Source organism: Mastigoproctus giganteus, chromosome 1 (assembly GCF_048544385.1).
Source record: "Mastigoproctus giganteus isolate SK-2022 chromosome 1, ASM4854438v1, whole genome shotgun sequence".
Taxonomy (NCBI): domain Eukaryota; kingdom Metazoa; phylum Arthropoda; class Arachnida; order Uropygi; family Thelyphonidae; genus Mastigoproctus; species Mastigoproctus giganteus.
In genome coordinates this window covers 117545008-117563875 of record NC_143575.1, presented here as the reverse complement: position 1 = coordinate 117563875, position 18868 = coordinate 117545008, and the positions used below count along the sequence as shown (strand labels likewise).

The window sequence follows — 18868 nt, the reverse complement described above, 5'->3', positions numbered from 1 at the left end:
TACAGATTACAAGTCCTTGATCCACCAAAGCAGTAGAAAACAATGGGAAAAACACTGGCTAGATCAGACTAACAACAAACTTCGCCTAATAAAAGAAACACTTCGACCATGGTCTACTAGCTTCCGATCGAATAGACAGGAAGAAATGATCCTCGCTCGATTGCGAATCGGGCATACACATATGACTCACTGTTATCTACTCAGAGGTGAAGACCCCCCCCTCAATGCCAAAACTGTCAAGTTCCGCTGACTATACAACACTTCATGGTGAACTGTCCAAAGTTTCATAGAGAACGTCAAAGAGCCTTTCAATCAATAATGAATAAACAAAACAATCTAATGCTTAAAACAATTTTAGATGACCGGCCAAATATAACCGAAGTTTTCTCCTTCCTTAAGTTAACTGGATACTTTCAAAACATATAAAATTAATAGTACACCTTTTATAGAGAAGCTACACAAATATATATAGCAAAGTCTTCGTTCTGCCATAAATCACAAGTGAAGTAAAAAAATGCCGATATACAAAACTCTCCTACCTAGGCTAGGCGGATTATAGCCTAAGCTGCTCTTGCGCCAATAGCTTGCAAATAACAACAGCAAATCCGAACACACTTGCGGCCACCAGCCAACATCCATTTACTGTCCAACTTCAAACTCACAGAACCAACTTTTCATCTTCCTCGTTTATTCACTCAACTGCCGTTTTCTGGAAAAACCTTCCTTCATACGCAATTCCTGAAAATGACACTCTATCGAAGTTCAAGTCCAATGTCAACAAATATCTTCTTTCATCTTCTCAACCTCCAACCCAAGCACGGTACTAAGTACTATAGGTTCTAATACCTCTTGTGTTTGGGGTTTACATAAAAAAAAAAAAAGTTCCTGTGGGACCAGTGCTTTCTGCCTTGGAGAATGTTGCTGTGTTGCCTGATGCGCAAGAGTGAGCTCTGGCATTGAGTTGGGCAGCCGAGAGCTTGATGGGCCCTCGTATTAATTTCTTCAAGGGCATTTACTCTACACCTCAAACTGTCATAGATGCCCATCAGAATGCTGAGTTGGCGCCTAATTTATTCACAGTCTCTGTACCTAGCACATACAAAGACATCCTTTTGCTAGATCATGTCCTGTTTTAGACAGTTCTGCAAACATTTCATAATTCGCAAATTATTTTAGACTGTGATGCGTTGGAGAATTGCCCCTTTGGTTCTCCCGCTAGCCACAGCACTCTGACTATTCTGTGAACACTGCTTTGCTGCTCTAGTCTTGGTCATGATTCCGTTAAGTATAATTTAATTAACAATGAACTTTAATAAATTTTACTGATTAATTGATAATACTATAGTAATCTAACAGATTTCTAATACAGTGCTATGTTTTTTGATATCTAGTTTTATGTTAAACCTTACGTTATTCAGTATAGTATAGCAATGGCGGCAAGTTACGAATGTAAAATCTATGAACATTAAGTATTAACTTTCAAAATTGCAATCCAAATTAAAAAAAAAACCACAGAGCTTGGCTAGAACTATAAAGCTATTTAATGAAAATAATTTAGTATAACAATTAAGTCAATAAAACAACTAAATATAAATGAAAACTTAGCATTTGCTGGAGGTGCAAAAATCTAGGACGACGTGGTTATAACCTCGTAGCCACTCTCCCAAAAATACAATCATTCCCCTATTTGTGCGGAAATTACGTTCCGGGAAAACCCCGCTCAATGCGAAACGTTTATATGACATAATGAGGGTTCCATACCTGTACAGAAAAAAAAAAAAGTGCAAAAAAATTAAATTGGAAAAAATCCTTCTTTGGTAAAAAAAAAAGAAAAAAATTAGAAACTTGGCCATAAAATTAATCTTGCCAATACTTAACCTCTAGATTTTTAATCTAATTTCATTGCTTCTTCATTGCTGTTTTCTTGTGATAAACTGCAACAGTATCTGGTACTTTTCATTTCAAAAAGTGCCAGTTAAAATTGTTTGCTTAGAAGCATGCTGTTTTTCTCTGTAAATTTGTTCGTAAGGAACTAAAGCTAATGATAAAGTTCTACGAAAATTTAAAGTCCTCTCCAAATTAAGATCAATATCCAGAGCTTCTTGGCTAAGTTGATTTGCGAGTCTTAAAAACTCAGCTAGTCTCTTTGTGGTCCAATTTTTGTGTGCATCTTCTTTGTTTTTATCATTTTTGTTATCTTCTACTTCACATTGCGATTCACTACTTCAATAATTGTCCTCTATGACATTCAAGGACTTTTGTGATATCTGCTGGTTCCAGTTCTTCAAATCCCTCTCTGCTAATCATTTTGCCAATTCTCACAATCTCAGCTACCTCTGGCATTTCGACCGTGGCTTCTTTAGTGTAGCTTTGTGGCCACAGCTTTTTCCACATTGCATTCATTGTTGAGTTCTTAACTTCACCCCATGCAAATTTGATATTTTTAATATCAGGAATGTTATTATTCCGCCAATAATCTCAAATTGAAAGTCTGCCTATTCCATCAGTAGCTTCTACCAATTGTAAAAAAAGATCTTAGGTAATAAAGATCTAAAGGAAGCTATAACACATTGGTTCATCGGCTGAATTTATGAACTTGTATTCGCTGGAAGAAAGGTAACTTACACATTTTGGGTGCAGATCGGACAAATATGTAGGATGACTGGGTGCATTGTCAAGAATGAGCAAGATTTTGAATGCTATGTTCTTCTTCAGGCAATATCTTTTTGTTTCGACACAAAAGCAATTTAAAAACCAATCCTCAAAGATTATAGCTGTCATCCAGGCTTTTTTTGCTGGATATACAATGAACTGGTAAGGAGCTTTTTGAGCTATTTTCTGATGTATAAATTAGAGAAGCAGCTTGCACTTAAAGTCAGCCTCTGCATTGCCATATAACAAAAGTGTTAACTTATCTTTTGCAGCTTTTAAACCTGGGATGGTTTTCTCTTCTTTTGAAATGAATGTTTGGCTTGTCATACACTTCCAAAATAAGCCAGTCTCATCAGCATTAAACACTTGACTTTCTAGGTAACCCTGAGTGGCAATAACATCCTTTAAAGTTTTCGGATACAAAGAAGCAACTTCCGTATCTGCACTGGCTGCTTCGCCCATTAATTTTTGATTGTGGAGACTTTGGCATTTTTTAAAATTTTCTAACCAACCCTTACTGGCCTGAAAGATGTCTGCATTGGATGGACTGGCTTCTTCTTGTAAGCAATTAAAAATTTGCAGAGCTTTGGCACGAATAATATCTGAAATAAGAGGCATTCTCTTTTGATTAAGGTCTTCTATCCAGAAAGAAAGTAATTGTTCAGTTTTCTCTATTAATGGATTTCTCACTTTTGTAGTGTTTTTTTTTTTTTTTTTTTTTTTTTTTGAAGCAACAATGATGTGGAATAGATAACTGAACTTTTAATTTTCTTGAATTTTCCCTAATTCGGCCAGTCACAACCTTTTCACCATTTTCTAACTCCTTAACACATTTTATAATTTTTCCTCTAAATTAAAAATTTTTTTTCATTGTAGCTTTCTTCATTTTATTCATTAATTAAACACACACTTCATATAGACAAGAAATATTAAATTAGAAAAAGCAATGCTTACCAATTAAAACACTTTACATTACACGAACCAGAAAAATATTCTGTCTGAACAGCTAACATAGGATAACTGATGAAGGTGGTCCCGAATGAGGAAGTAGTTTCAAAAATAACTGGACAAACACACCACCGTTTATTGCTATGTTTGGTTACAAGAATCAGTTTTGAACGCCCTGTGATATTTTTCTAAGGCACATTTCTGGAGGTCACAGCCATAAAACAAAAGCCATTTGCACTTTCTGGTTTATTGGGATTTTCTGTTAGTGCAATATAATTATAAATGGACAGCAAACTTGATCTTATTGCATTTGCAGTAATACTGACAGCTGGAATTCTGTTGGATTTTACGTTATTATGGTGAAATGTGTTTTTCTTTCAATGAAATCTTCAATCATGTAAAAAACGTAAATAAATTTTCAGACTCTGCCCTTCATTCCCATTTTTCAAGATTCATAAACAAAATCGCACAGATATTGAAATTCGCAGTGTAATTTAAAATTTTGGTAGTAAATACCTGACCACGCAATAAAAAACCGTACAAATCGAGGGATGACTGTACTTTGATATTATGAAGACTTTTGATACTGTTGCACATGGAAGACTGCTGTACAAATTGGAGCAGTGTGGCATAAAGGGCAAGTTGTTGCTATGGATAAAGGTAAGTGTGGGGGGAGAAGACGGAGAGTGGTAATCATTGGCCACACTGCTCTTCGTGGACTAATATGGACTTCGTGGACTTAGTGGAGTTGCCCAGGGTTCAATGTTGTGTCCATTGTTGTTTTCTGTATTTATTAATGCTATTGATGAAGATATATCAGGCTTAATGTCTAAGTTTGCAGATGATACAAAGGTTGGCAGGGTTGTTAATGATAGTAATAACAGTATGCCTGCAACAGGATCTAGAAAAGTTGGGCAGATGGGCTGAGAAGTGCCAACTGATGTTTAATATTGACAAATGCAAAGTATTACGTATAGGTAGCAGTAACCCCAGAGAAACGTACCAACTGTGTGGTACTACACTCAGAGTGGTAGAGAATGAAAAAGACCTGGGAGTAATTGTGTTTTCTGGGCATTGCAGACAGGCTGCCAGAGCAGGTCATTTGTTCAACGATATACAGGAATTTTGCTAGTAGAAAAAAGGTGATTATCCCTTTGTATAAGGCAGTGGTCAGGCCATGCCTTGAGTACTGTGTACAGGTCTGGAAGCCTCATTTTAGGATGGATGTAGAATTGCTAGAACGAGTACAGAGAAGGGCAGCAAGATTGGTGAGGCGCACAAAGGGGTCCTCTTACCAAGAAAGGTGTAAGTTATGCAAATCGCAGCATCCTGAGACTAGGCATCTGCCAGGTGATCTGATTGAGGTGTATAGGGCTTGAATGATTTGAGCAAGCTCAATGCTGAGGGGATTCTTCCTCTTGCTCAGATTATAAACATGAGGTGACATAGATTGAAATTGAGGAAAGACAGTTATAGAATACAGTTGCAGAAATTTGTCTTTAGCCAGCAGCTAGTTGATTCCTGGAACAAACTTCCATCTGTTGTTATTGAAGTTGATAGCTTAAATAAATTCCATGAGCAATAGACAAAATTTTGGAGAGAATGGTTGGGTGAAATTCAGTCTGTTGACTGAGTTTCACCCAATTTGTTCACTTAATTTGTTCCTAGCAAACACACTGTGTTTTGGTCCACCTATCTTTATTACAAAATATTAAACCTCATTCCCTGACGATAGTTTCCCAATAAAACAAATATCCTTCAAACAGAGCAGTATGGATTTGACTATTTTGTGATCTGAATTTGGTGTACCTCACTTGATAGGTCACGAGATACTCAAATCTTTGATGAGCCCCCCATTACATTTGCTTCTAGGGCAAGGATTTTACCAAGAAAGATTGGAGTTCCTGTATGTTGCAATATCTGTAAACTGGACATAAAGGAACATAAATTTAAAATGTGAAAGGATGATTTCAGGACAAATTCATGAAATAGTTCGCCTTCAGAGTAATTATTTGATGGAATAAACTACCACCTGGTGTTATGTAAGTGGATGGTTTTAATTTATTTTCAGAAGGAGTGGGTTTTTGGCTTTTGCTATGAGCTTTCTTCCTTTCATCATTTTGGTGCTATTAATACTAACAACTAAACTTTTCTGTTAACAAATTTTAATATTTGCTGCCTTAATAAATTGAGAACTATGGTAATTATTTTGTCTTCTTAGGCCACTGAAGTGGTTCGTATTGTTGTGGAAAATGGTGAACATGATTGGTGCAACTGTTTTTCTGTGCTGTGAGGAACACGGCTATGCCTTTTACTGAAATTTCACAAGTGTAGGGGTAATTGTAAAACCTTTCTTAAGGTCATATTGACTGTGGCATGCTCTATCTCTTAAAGAGTCACTGAATCTAAATCGAGTTTATCACCTGCCCTTCAGAGTTTATTGAATGGTACAGAAGAGTATAGTAGGATCTGATTTTTAAAAAAATATATATATTTTAAAATATTGCACCAATTATTACTGAACCAACACAAAAATTAATAGATGTTACCATAAATTACTGTAGATTGTCGAAATAATGGCACCTCAAATAACAGAACATTCGAGCTAATGGCACATTGAGATTGGATGTTTTGCACTGCCGAAAAAAGAAAATGGCGTCACACGATTATTGTATTTGTTTGTGTTCACCATTTTGAAAGTGAATTCTGTACTGATATCATGGATTATATCGCTGTTTTACATTTATTTTAAATTAAAAACCACTCACTATGGCTCCTGAGTTAATAAACATCATACAGAGAAGAAAAGAAACAACATTAAAGTTTAGTGACAAACTTGATATAATCCAAATTATTACATTAGGGTCACCCAAAAAGTTAATTCATATATCTGTGTGTATACACAGATATATGAATTAACTTTTTGTATTTTGTCTGTAAATTGAGACAGACTAACTCAGCCACAGAGTGAAAAAAAGCCCATAAAAGTTCCTCATGACATCGATGGGATTTGAACCTGGGTCTCCTCCACCTGGTGGCCCCGGGTGCCAAGCGTTCCGTGGCCAAGCGATTCTAGTGCGTTTTCCAAAGCGTTTTTCTACAGAGAACATTTGAGCGAACAGTTTCTATTTTAGTTTGAAAAACCGTTTTCTTGATTTCTATAGCATAGTAGCTCTCTTGCACTACAAGAAGTAGGCAGAAGCCCAGAAAGGGAAACCACCTTTCTGTTTTTTTCTATTAGTACTAACTTACTAACTCAGCCGCTTGGTCACCTCGTGGCACTGCTCCTGCCTCCCCGTGGCGGGGCCGGAAACCTGGGTGGTAAAGATAAACCCCCAGGGCGAAAAGGAGCTATCATGGATTCAAACAATTTTCCACCCTTAGAGCCTTCAAGCTCAAGACAAGAATCCTGTCATGATAATATTAATCAACCAAAAAGGCTTCGAACTGAAGCACAGTGTCCAGACATTCCTAATTTTCTTGTGATACACTCTCTGTCCACGCAGCCCGTGGGCAAGTTATCACCATTTATGATTCAAAGACATCTAGAATCTATTGCAGATCACCAAAAATGGTGAAGCGACTACAATCAGGAGATCTCCTGGTTGAAACAGCCACATCCAAACATTCTGAGTGGCTATTAAAAACAACTACATTTGGTGGATTACCAGTGTCTGTCACTCCTCACAATACCTTAAATTCATCTAAAGGAGTCATCACAGAATGGGACTTAATTACGGTGTCTGAGGAGGAATTAGTCCAAGAACTTAACCATCAAAAGGTAATCGCTGCTAAAAGAATTATGACAAAAAAAGATGGAAATCTCATTCCAACTCGTTCCAGCATTTTAACTTTTAGTACTCCTGATTTGCTATCCTCAGTAAAAGCTGGATATTTAAATTATCGAATTCGTCCATACATCCCAAATCCTCTTCGCTATTTCAAATGCCAAAAATATGGCCATTCACAGCAGGCATGCAGAGGTGACGCCATCTGTCCTATTTGTGGAGCAAAAGATCATACACAGGCAGATTGTCCAGCCGCAATTCCCATTTGCCCCAACTGCAAAGGCAATCACCCCGCCTTTTCTAAATCATGTGAGATGTGGAAAACAGGTAGGACAATCCAAAAATACAAAGTAGAACATAAAGTCACATATCCTGAGGCACGCAGACAAATAATGTTGACCATGCCAAGTCCATCATATGCCTCTCGAACCCGCAGTTTTCATACAACTGCAATTCAAACAGATGCCTTAATACCGCCCAACGTCTCGCTAGCTAATTGGGTTAAAACAACCTTATCAACCACTGGAAAAGAAAATTCTAAAACTAAAACCAGCCATGCCACCAACACCCCAATTAGTATCCCAACTGATACTGTGATAGTCTCAAATGATGCAGAAAGATTGAAACCCAATAAAGACTCTAAGGAAACTGATCCACCAACCAACACTATGGAAGTGGATATACACCAAAATGATGAAGACCCTATCCTAGAACTCCATGCCAATGACACTATGGATACTGGACGTCCATTATTCCCAAAAAAAGACCGAAAAAAATGCCCTGCACATAAAAAACAGTCAGATGAATCATCTTCAGCCAAACCAAAATAATGCCTAACATCATACATTGGAATTGTAGAGGACTAAGCAGCCATTCTGATGACATAAGGGATTTAATCTCTCAGTTTAACCCCATAGGTATATGCCTACAGGAAACATTCTTGTCACCCCAAGTTTCGCCGAAATTCTCAAATTTTATGATATACAGACGAGACAGAAGCCCAGAGTCTCCTGCCCGTGGAGGAGTAGCCATTTTGTAAATACTAACATACAGTCCAGACCGATCCAATTAAGAACCAGCCTAGAAGCTGTGGCAGCTCGGATTGCAGTTGGTATTTCAGTTACCATTGTTTCGATTTATATTCCACCATCTCTATCACTGGCCCAATCAGAACTTGACAACCTCATCGCACAACTTCCAACTCCAATTTGTCTTTTCGGTGACTTTTAGCATTAGCATTAGTAGAGGCATTTGATGCAAGAAAGCAAGCTTATGCAGCATCAGCCAAAAAAAAAAAAAAAAAACCCACTTCTACTTCACCCCTCTGTTCGTTCAAAATACCTGTCCAGCTGAGCCTTAAACTTATTTAGGCTATCAACCCCCACCACAAGGGATGGAAGTCTGTTCCACCAACCAACCACCCGCTGGCTAAAGGCAAATTTCTGCACGTCTATCCTACATCTGTCTTTCCTCAATTTGAATTTATGCCCTCTCAGGTGATTTTTCTGAGCTAGAGGAAGAATCCCATCAGCATTGAGCATGCTTAAACCATTCAAGGCTTTATACACCTCTATCAGATCACCACGCTGGTGCCTAGTCTCCAGACACTGTAATTTGCAAAACTTAAGCCTTTCTTCGTAAGAGCACCCCTTTGTTCCATTCACTAATCTTGTTGCCCTTCTCTGTACTCGTTCCAGCAGCTCTACATCCTTCTTGAAATGAGGCCTCCAGACCTGTATACAGTACTCTAGGTGTGGCCTGACCATTGCCTTATACAATGGAATAATCACCTCCTTATCCCTGCTGGAAAAATTCCTGTATATCATTGACAATACTCCATGAGCTACTCTTGCAGCCCGTCTGCACTGCTCAGAGAACTTCATATCTGCCTGCACAACCACCCCCAGGTCTCTTTCATTCTCTACCACTGTCAGTGTAGTACCACAGAGTTGATACGTTGCTCTGGGGTTGCTGTTTCCCATGTGTAGTACTTTACATTTGTCAATGTTAAACTTCATTTGCCACCTCTCAGCCAAACCGGCTCAACCTTTCCAGATCCTGTTGCAGCAGCATAGTGTCAGTAGTGTCCTTGACAACCCTGCCAACCTTTGTATCATCTGCAAACTTGGACATTAAGCTTGATATACCATCATCAATATCATTTATAAATAGAGAAAACAATAATGGACCCAACACTGAGCCCTGAGGGACTCCACTAATAACATTAGTCCACGATGAGCAGTGTCCATTGATTACCACTCTCTGTCTTCTCCCCCTCAACCACCCCTTTATCCATAGCAGCAATTTGCCTCCAATGTCACACTGTTCCAATTTGTGTAGCAGTCTTCCATGTGCAACAGTATCAAAAGCCTTTCTAAGATTCAAGTATATAATATCAAAGTTATTCCCTGCATCCAGTTCTTTTGTGACTGCATCATAGTATCCAATCAAGTTGGTCAGGCAAGACTTCCCCTTAACAAAACCATGCTGTGTCTGAGCTATAACTGAAGTCTTGTCTAAATGATTCTGCGTTGCTTCTTTAACCAGTGCCTCCATTAATTTTCCTGGAACAGAAGTTAAGCTCACAGGTCTATAATTACTTGTGTCAGCCTTTGATCCTCCTTTGTGAATTGGGGTCACATTTGCACATTTTCAGTCTATGGGTACCTCCTCTGAGTCCAACGAAGCTCTCATAATTATGGCTAAGGGTTTGGTTACTTCCTTTGCTGCCTCCTTTAATATAACTGGATAGATCCCATCCACCCCGGGTGCCTTTCTTGTGTTTATCTTCAACAGTTTCTCCTCCACTTTACTCCCAGTTATTTCAAGATTCTGTAGCTTACTGCTAGAGTTGAATACACCTCTGGCATTCCCCTTGCTGAATAACTCTTCATGTGTGAATGTCGATGCAAAATATTCATTTAGTTTGTTAGCTACCTGAGCAGGATCATCAACAGTTGATCCATCAATATCAAGTGGACCAATTTGATTCATCCCCTTCCTTCTAGAGTTTACATAAGTAAACAACTCTTTGCTGTTTTTCTTTGCATCCCTTGCCAAGGATTTCTCGTAATCTGCCTTCGCCTGCCTAACCTCCTTTGTAACTTGGTTGCATATCAACTTGTATCTATCATAGGCTTCTGTGTCATGTGTTAATTTGTAAGTATCCCATGCATTTTTCTTCTCTGCCATATGCCTCATTAGTTCATCTGACATCCATTTTGGCCTAAACCTTGAATAATATTTCTTAGTTGGTATGTAAAGCCTAGTAGCTTCCAAGATAAGTTCTTTGAATGCTTCCCATTTTGAATTTGCTGTTGGTAACATCATCAGTTGGTCCCACTGTATAGAATTTAAATACTGTCTCAGTCCATCGTAGTCGCCTTTACGGAAGCAATAACCCTTCCCTTTATCCCTAATGGTAGTTACCTCTTTGAGTAAATCCCACTTCAGCACACTGTGATCACTGCCACCTAGTGGTTCATTTATCTGCAGATTCTTAATGCATGAAGGATCACTGCTGATAATCAAATCAAGAGTATTACTCCCTCTAGTTGCCTCCTGAACATGCTGATGTAGAAAACAATCATCCAATAAATCCACAAAAGCCCTGCTAGTGTGTGAGTAACCAGCCCCCAAATTCCAATCAATATCTGGAAAATTAAAATCTTCCATTATAAGACTCTCTGATTTACTGGCCCACTCTATTTCCCTGTACAGTTCCTTATTATACTCATCAGAGTCATTAGGCCTATAGCACACTCCTACTCTCAATTTTGATCTACCAATGTTTATGTCACACCAAACTGACTCCACACTGCACTGTCCAGCGATGTCGACTGGCTTCACTTCCTTGGTTTTTATGTGTTTCTTAACTAATAGCATAACCCCTCTCCCCTTCCTATCCTGTGTATCCTTTCTGTAGACGTTGTACTCCCCAAATTGCAGTTCTGCATCCCTTATATCTGTGTGACACCACGTCTCTGATATCCCAACAATATCTGCCTTTGATGTTTTGAGCAATACCTCAAATTCATCAAATTTATTTACTAAACTCCTAGCATTGGTGTACACGCAAGTATACATGCACCTGTTTCTATTCTTAGCTACCCTAACACAACTCATGTGTTTACTTGTACCCCAATGATTACCAGCAGTCTCTGAAATATCCTGCATCTTATTTTCCAGGCTGCTGCTCATTCCAATAGAAGCAGTGCAAGAATCACTTTCACCTCTGCCAGTTGCTACTGTTAATCTATTAGTCCTTGTATCCCCCCAAATCGAGCAGTTTTCCGACCCACCTAACACTGCCTCGATAGCATGAGCAAACATTTTTGCACCCTTTCTATTTAAGTGTATCCCATCCCTGTAGAAGCAGTCTCTCCTGTTAATAGGTACAGACCAGGCCGAAAAAAATTCTACCCCTTGAGCCTTGCACAATCTTTCGTGGGCCGAATTGATCGACAAGGCTCTCATCATATACTCCCTCCTATCGTGTCTGGGCAGAATTGCAGACACTTTCAAATTCAACCCTAATTCTCGGCTTTTGTTCAACAGTGACCTGTACTTGTTAAGTAATTCTGCCGGTCTCCTACTCTTAATATTATTAGTTCCAACGTGTACAACTATATCACCTTTTGTGCCCTTAAAAGATGATATTCGCTCTACAACGTCATCAACCTTTGCCCCTGGCAGACATACCCTGGTCCTGTTCCACCTATCTTTTTTACAAAGCATGTTCCCCGTTTCCCTGACAATAGAGTCACCAACAACTACTAGTTCCTTCGGGACCAGCGCATTCTGCCTTGGGGGTTGTCTCTGTGTCACGCGATGCCCAAGTGCAAGCTCTGGCTTTGATTGTGGGCAGCTGAGAGCTTGATGGGCCCCTCAATTTAGTTTCTTCGAGGGCATCCACCCTGTCCTTCAAGCTCTCATATAGGCCCACAAGAATGCCGAGTTGTTGCTTGATATCGATACACTCCTTGCATCGCGCACACACAAAGACATCCCCCTTGGCAGTATCATGTCCCGTACCTGATTGCTCTGCAAACATCAAGCAAACAGTGCATTTTATAAGGCTGTGAGTCAGAGGACAACTGCCCCCCTCAGTTCTGCTCTGAGCCACAGCACTTCCATTAGCTTGAGCCTTTTGCTTTGCTGCTCTGGTCTGAGTCATGAATCTATTAATTTATTAATTAATTGTGATTAATTATGTTATGTTATTAATTATGTTAAATATAATTAATTATATTACGTTTGTAATCTAAGTCGTTATATGTATTTATTTAAACGTACAATTTAACTGCTAACGAAGTTCAACTAACGCTATCTAGTACGGTATGTAACTATCGTATCACAAAGGCGGGAAAATTACGAACGGTAGCGGAGTTGAAACACGTGGAAACCTTTACCGATACGTTTATGCAATTACAAGGCCGAGTAAAGAATAAATACACCAAATTAATCAGAAAATCACAAAATAATGTTATACTACTAAATTTAAATCAAAAGTTTTAGAAAAACAATAATTTCAAATCAATAAATAAGAAAAATCCACTTAGCGGCTTTGAACACGACCGTCTCTAGTAGCCTCGTCAATTTAATGGACTTTATTGGACACCATCCATTGTGGGGATCAGCTACAATGGACAGAAGAGGCAAGTTGGTCGAGGAATTTATATATAATAATGACCTAAATTTATTAAACTCTGGATCTCCTACCTACATCCACCTACCTACAGGATCTACTTCTCAAATTGACTTGTCAGTTTGCTCACCTTCCATCTTTCCAATCATGACATGGTCTGTATTAACTGATCCTTTTAGTAGTGATCACTTTCCGATCATTTGCTCCTTACAAACAGGAGTAACACCAAATCCTGATAAACGATCCTCTTGGAAGTTTAAAAAGGCGAACTGGGATGGCTATTCTGCTCAAATACTTCTAGACAGACTTTACGTTAAAAAAGAACCTATTGATGATGTAAATACTTACATCACCAATCAGATTCTGACTGCAGCAAATACCTACATTCCAAAATCCAAGACATATCACAATCACCGAAATCACTGGTGGAATGCAGATTGCTTCACTGCCAAACAGGAAAAAAACCGAGCTTGGAATAATTTCCGTAAGAATCCCACCACTAATAACCTCATTGCTTATAAAAGGTTTAAATCAAAAGCAAGGCAGATTAGACAGAAAGCGAAACGAGACTTGTGGATTGCTTGTGGATCAGGTCCGATATAAAAATGTACTCTCTGCATCACACATTCAGGAAGGAGTCCCACAGGGATCGATACTTAGTCCAACACTATTTTCAATCCGAGTTAGCAGCATAACACGAGACATCCCAAAAACTGTTGAAACTTACATGTACGCAGATGACCTTACAATTTCTTGTCGATCTCAAAGTATGAACACCATCGAACGGCAGCTCCAACTTGCCATTACCAAAATACAATCGTGGACTTCACGGAATGGCTACAGACTATCAGAAAAGAAATGCACTCTCACCCACTTTTGCAAGAAACGAACTCTCCATCCCGATTCGGAATTACAAATAAACAATATTCCAATCCCGCTTGTAAGTACCGTTAAATTCCTTGGAGTGATATTAGATAGCAAGCTGAATTTTCAAGCTCACCTCTCTCATTTAAGAAATACATGTCCAAAGCATCTGAATATACTGCGATCAGTCTCGGCTATGTCATGGGGCACTGATCGGTATACACTATTGCACCTTTATAGAACTTTAATCCGGTCACAGCTAGATTATTGTTGTCCGGTGTATGACTCTGCCAGGAGCACTACTTTACAACGTCTAAATATTGTCCAACACAGTGCTCTCAGGACTGCGTTGGGCGCTTTTAAGACTTCTCCAATCCAGAGTCTCTATATCGAAGCACACGATCCTCCATTACATCTTCGTAGGAAATCATTACTGCTCCACTATGCTGCTAAGATCCAGAGTCTTCCATCTCACCCCAGTTGGGAGTATCTTTATAATACTCGGTGGGATTTGATATATGACAGCAAGCCAAATGAAAACAGACCTGCTTCACTAAGGATTAAAGAGCTTTCTCAGAGTTGGAATATCAATTTAAGCGATAGTTTTCAGAACACAACTGCACCTGTTCCACCTTGGACATACGTTTCTTCCTCCCACGATACACACTTTTTTGGAGTGGGGAAAGAATACTGTACCTTCCTTTAATATCAGGCAGTTGCACTTAGCTCACACTACTCTGAACTCCCATGCCTGTAAAGTCTATACTGACGGATCCAAAACAGCTACTGCGGTTGGTGCAGCTGCAGTTTTTCCTTCTCTAACGGTTACTGCTTCACTACCATTAGTCTGCAGCGTCTTCACAGCCAAATTATATGCCATCAAATTAGCACTCAGTAAAATTATTGAACTTTCCATCTCACCTGTCATAATTTACACTGACTCGCTCAGTGCTGTTTCTGCCATAAGGAAGAATTTTTCATCTTCTCATCCTACCTTGAAACACATTCATTCTCAGCTATTTTCCTGCAGTGTGTCTAATCAATCAATCAGTTTTTGCTGGATCCCTGGCCATTCTGGTATTCCGGGAAATGAAAGTGCGGATCTTGCAGCTAAAAATCCTCAACCAGCTGGCCCAGAACATCCTCAGGTTCCTTACACTGATTATAAGCCTGTTATTCGCAAAGCAAGTTACGACAATTGGTCACAGATCTGGAAAAGTAACACCAACAATAAACTTTACCAGATAAAGCAAGAACCAAAGCTGTGACTCTCAGGCTTTCGACAAAACAGACGAGAGGAAGTAGTACTGGCAAGACTCAGAATTGGACACACTCATCATACTCATCTGTTCCTGCTACTGGGAGAAGATCCACCCCAGTGTTCATCCTGTGACAGTCAACTTACTGTTAGGCATTTCCTCTTTGATTGTCCCCTATATTCAACCATACGGTCAAACACTTTTCAGTCAGTCTCTAGGTTGAACCTCTCACATGATTTAACACATATCCTGGGAAATGAAGCAAACATAAATGAACTTGTAATATTTTTAAAACATATTGGCCTATATAGGAGTATTTAATTTAACGTCAACAGTGCTATATTTTGACTAAATAAACTATGAGCAGACACAATTTGGCCTCAGTAGCCCTTGTGTCGTTAAGCTAAATAACAACAACAACAACCTCCACCTGGTGTGGGAAGGACAGTGATGATACCACTGTGTTACCCACACAGACTAAACTTGATATAATAAAGAAAATAGAACAGGAATAGAAAATAGAACAGATTAATGGGAATATAACATTGTATTGTCAACATGATTATTTTTTATGTGCAGTTAATAAAGTTGCCTTCTTAATCTCTCTGTTTCTTATTTAGTCTCATTATTTCTGAATTAAATATATTTAAAATAAAACTTTCTAGATAACAGAAAAATTGAAAAAATGGCACCTTGAATCCCTGAAGGTGCCATTATTCTGAAAGTCTACTGTAGTAAAGAAGAAATTATTTACATCTTTTATAAATTTTGATGAATCGTGCATATTATTTTTGTAGGTGCAAATGTGAATAGCTTGGCTCATTCTGGTTGTACCCTATTGGGTCGAGCAGCACAGTTAGGACATCTGGGTGTTATTCATGTCCTCCTGCAGGCAGAAGATTATTTGCCTCCAGATGATGTAAATGATGGAGTAGAGAACAGTTTTACAAAATCATTTGTGGAATCTGAACTTTTATCATGGACCGAGAATTTCCATAATGATATGCAAGTATGGCTTTTTACTATATAATACTGTCTTATAATTGGGGATAACCTAAATTTGTTTTGTTATTTTGCAGTTATTATGCTAGAAAAGGAATTATTTTGTTTATGTTATTGTAACTCATGTTATTCACGGTTTTTTTTAATGAAAACCCCAAACACAAAAGGTATAAGAAATAACAGCACCTTGAATCCCTTAATAGTTATCTGCTAATTAGTAGTTAGTAGTGCATATGAGTTGAAGAGATTGAGAAGGCTAAAAATATTTGTTGACTTGAAAAATATTATTAGACTTGAATTTCTCTAGATTGTAATTTCAGGAAATGCACATGAAGGAAGCTTGTTCCAGAAAACAGAAGTTGAAGGGATAAATTAAGATGAATAAAAGTTAGTTCTGTAAATTTCAAGTGTTGGATAGTAAATAGATCCTGACCAGTTGTGATACATGTTTGGAAGAGAGAGGGGAGAATTACAAATGGCAATTCAGAAAAGGCGAATGGAGTGTAGAAGCCTGTGAGACATTTGGGGTATATCACCCCAGATGTGGGAACAATATTCCACGGTAGGACGGATTTGAGATTTGTACAGAGTTAACAGTTGCGTAAAATAAAAATAGCACTGAGAGCAAAAGACAGAACACAGATTTTTAGATTCATAGGAAACAATATTACTGATTTGCTTATGCCAAGAGAAATTACAAGTCAGGGTAATCTCTAATAGAGGTATGTGATCTTATCTAGAGATCTGAGCATTATTGAAGATAAGCATAGGAGTAGTAGACATTTTTTTTTTTTTTTTTTTTTGCAAGAGATAAAACAGGACTGAGTTTTAGAATTGAGATTAACTAAGTTATCTTTATCCTTTGAGGTCCTTTGGCTATTACAGACATTCTCTCAGTCAGATATGTCAAGCAGGTTGCTACCTGGGAGTCTGAAACACTGATGAAACTGATATTCAGGATTCAGGTGACACACATGGACCTAATTTCAGTGAAGTTTGGTTGGTGTGTGACAGCCAAATCCAGCCACAAAGTAGTTCGATTAATTTTCATCTGTTTTGCTGCTTCATTACTTGTGCATAATGCCTTGACCAACATTGTTAGTTTGAGTTTTTTTTTTCTCTCTCTTATAATTTCATTTTTCACTAGATATTAATGTCTATTAAAATCATATTAATGTCTCATTGTAATAATTTACAATGAGACATATATTATTTCCATCAGGAAGGTTGGATATTTAAATATCTTAGACATATTGTTCAATGCCGCTGAAAATAGCGCTGTACAGGGATTGATTTACACCCTATCATAGTGTCAATACCATATCAATGCTGTATGTGATAGTGCCAGTATTTTAATAACACTCAATATATTTTGAGCACATATTTATACATGCCTGGCACAGTGGCAGACAGTGTTCTTACCATACTTTCTGATACTATTGGCTGACAAACTAAGTAGGAATTTTATATCTGTCCTCACACATGAAGAATTTTATATGGGAATATAGAAAGTATATAAAATTACAGGGAACTAGATGATTTTAAGTTATTTCAAAGAAATTGTTGAAGCTAAATGTAAATATGCACCTGGGACTGGTGAGATCTATCCAATTATATTAACAGAGCCAAGAAAAGAGGGGCAACAAACCTAGCCATAATTATGAGAGCATCCCCATTTCTGTATATGTGCGAATGGATCCTGCACTTCATAGCGGAGGGCTCCAAAGGGTGAAATGAGTAATTACAGAAGTGTAAGCTTGGCTTTTGTTCCAAGAGAAAACTATGCAATAATTAAAGAAGTAATGCAGAACTATCTAAATGGGAATGTAATTATACAGCAGTCACAGCATGGATTTGTTAAGGGGCATCTTCTGATCAGTATTATTGGGTACTATGACACAGTAACAAAGAAACTGGATTCAAAAATTAATATTGATATCATATACTAAGGTTCTTTTAATGTCAAACAATATCAAAATATACTGTTCCACATAAAAGACTGCTATATAAATTGGAGCAGTATGGCATCAGGGTCCAATTACTGTTATGGATAAAGGAATCGTTAATGAGAGAAGACCGAGTGGTTATCAATGGACACTCTTCTTCTTCGACTACTGTTATTAGTGGAGTTCCACAGGGTTCAGTGCTGTGCCTGTTGCTGTTTCCAGTATATATATATTAATGATATTCATAAAGGCATATCACACTTAAGTTCTTAAAAGGTATATAAAGCCTTGAATGGTTTGAGCATGCTCAATGCTGATGGGATTCTTCCTCTTGCTCAGAATAATCACCTGAGAGGACATAAATTCAAATTGAGGAAAGACAGATGTAGGATAGATGTGCGGAAATTTGCCTTTAGCCAGTGGGTAGTTGGTTGGTGGAACAGACTTCCATTCCTTGTTGTGGAAGTTGATAGCCTAAATAAATTTAAGGCTCAGCTGGACAGGTATTTCGAACGAACAGAGGGGTGAAGTGGAAGTTTTTTTTTTTTTTTTTTGACTGATGCTGCATAAGCTTGCTTTCTTGCATCATATGCCTCTACTAATGCTAATGCTAATTTTCAGATGATACAAAGGTTGGCATTGGTGATTGATGACAGTAATCTGAATGCACTACTGTAATTGGATAAAGAAAAATTAGGTCTGAGAAGTGGAAATTGAAGTCTAACTTTGACAAATGTAAGGTACATTTTAATGTTAATCTCC

At 38.2% G+C, this 18868-nt stretch overlaps 1 protein-coding gene across 1 annotated transcript in view; it reads left to right on the top strand.

Moving 5' to 3' along the window:
* The window catches only part of LOC150091108 (uncharacterized), a 233263-nt gene that overhangs the window by 33621 nt on the left and 180774 nt on the right, over positions 1 to 18868 (top strand). The window contains exon 3 of the mRNA XM_090381926.1: positions 15956 to 16167. Coding sequence (XP_090238052.1) covers positions 15956 to 16167 — 212 coding nt within the window. The remainder of the gene's footprint in view (positions 1 to 15955; positions 16168 to 18868) is intronic.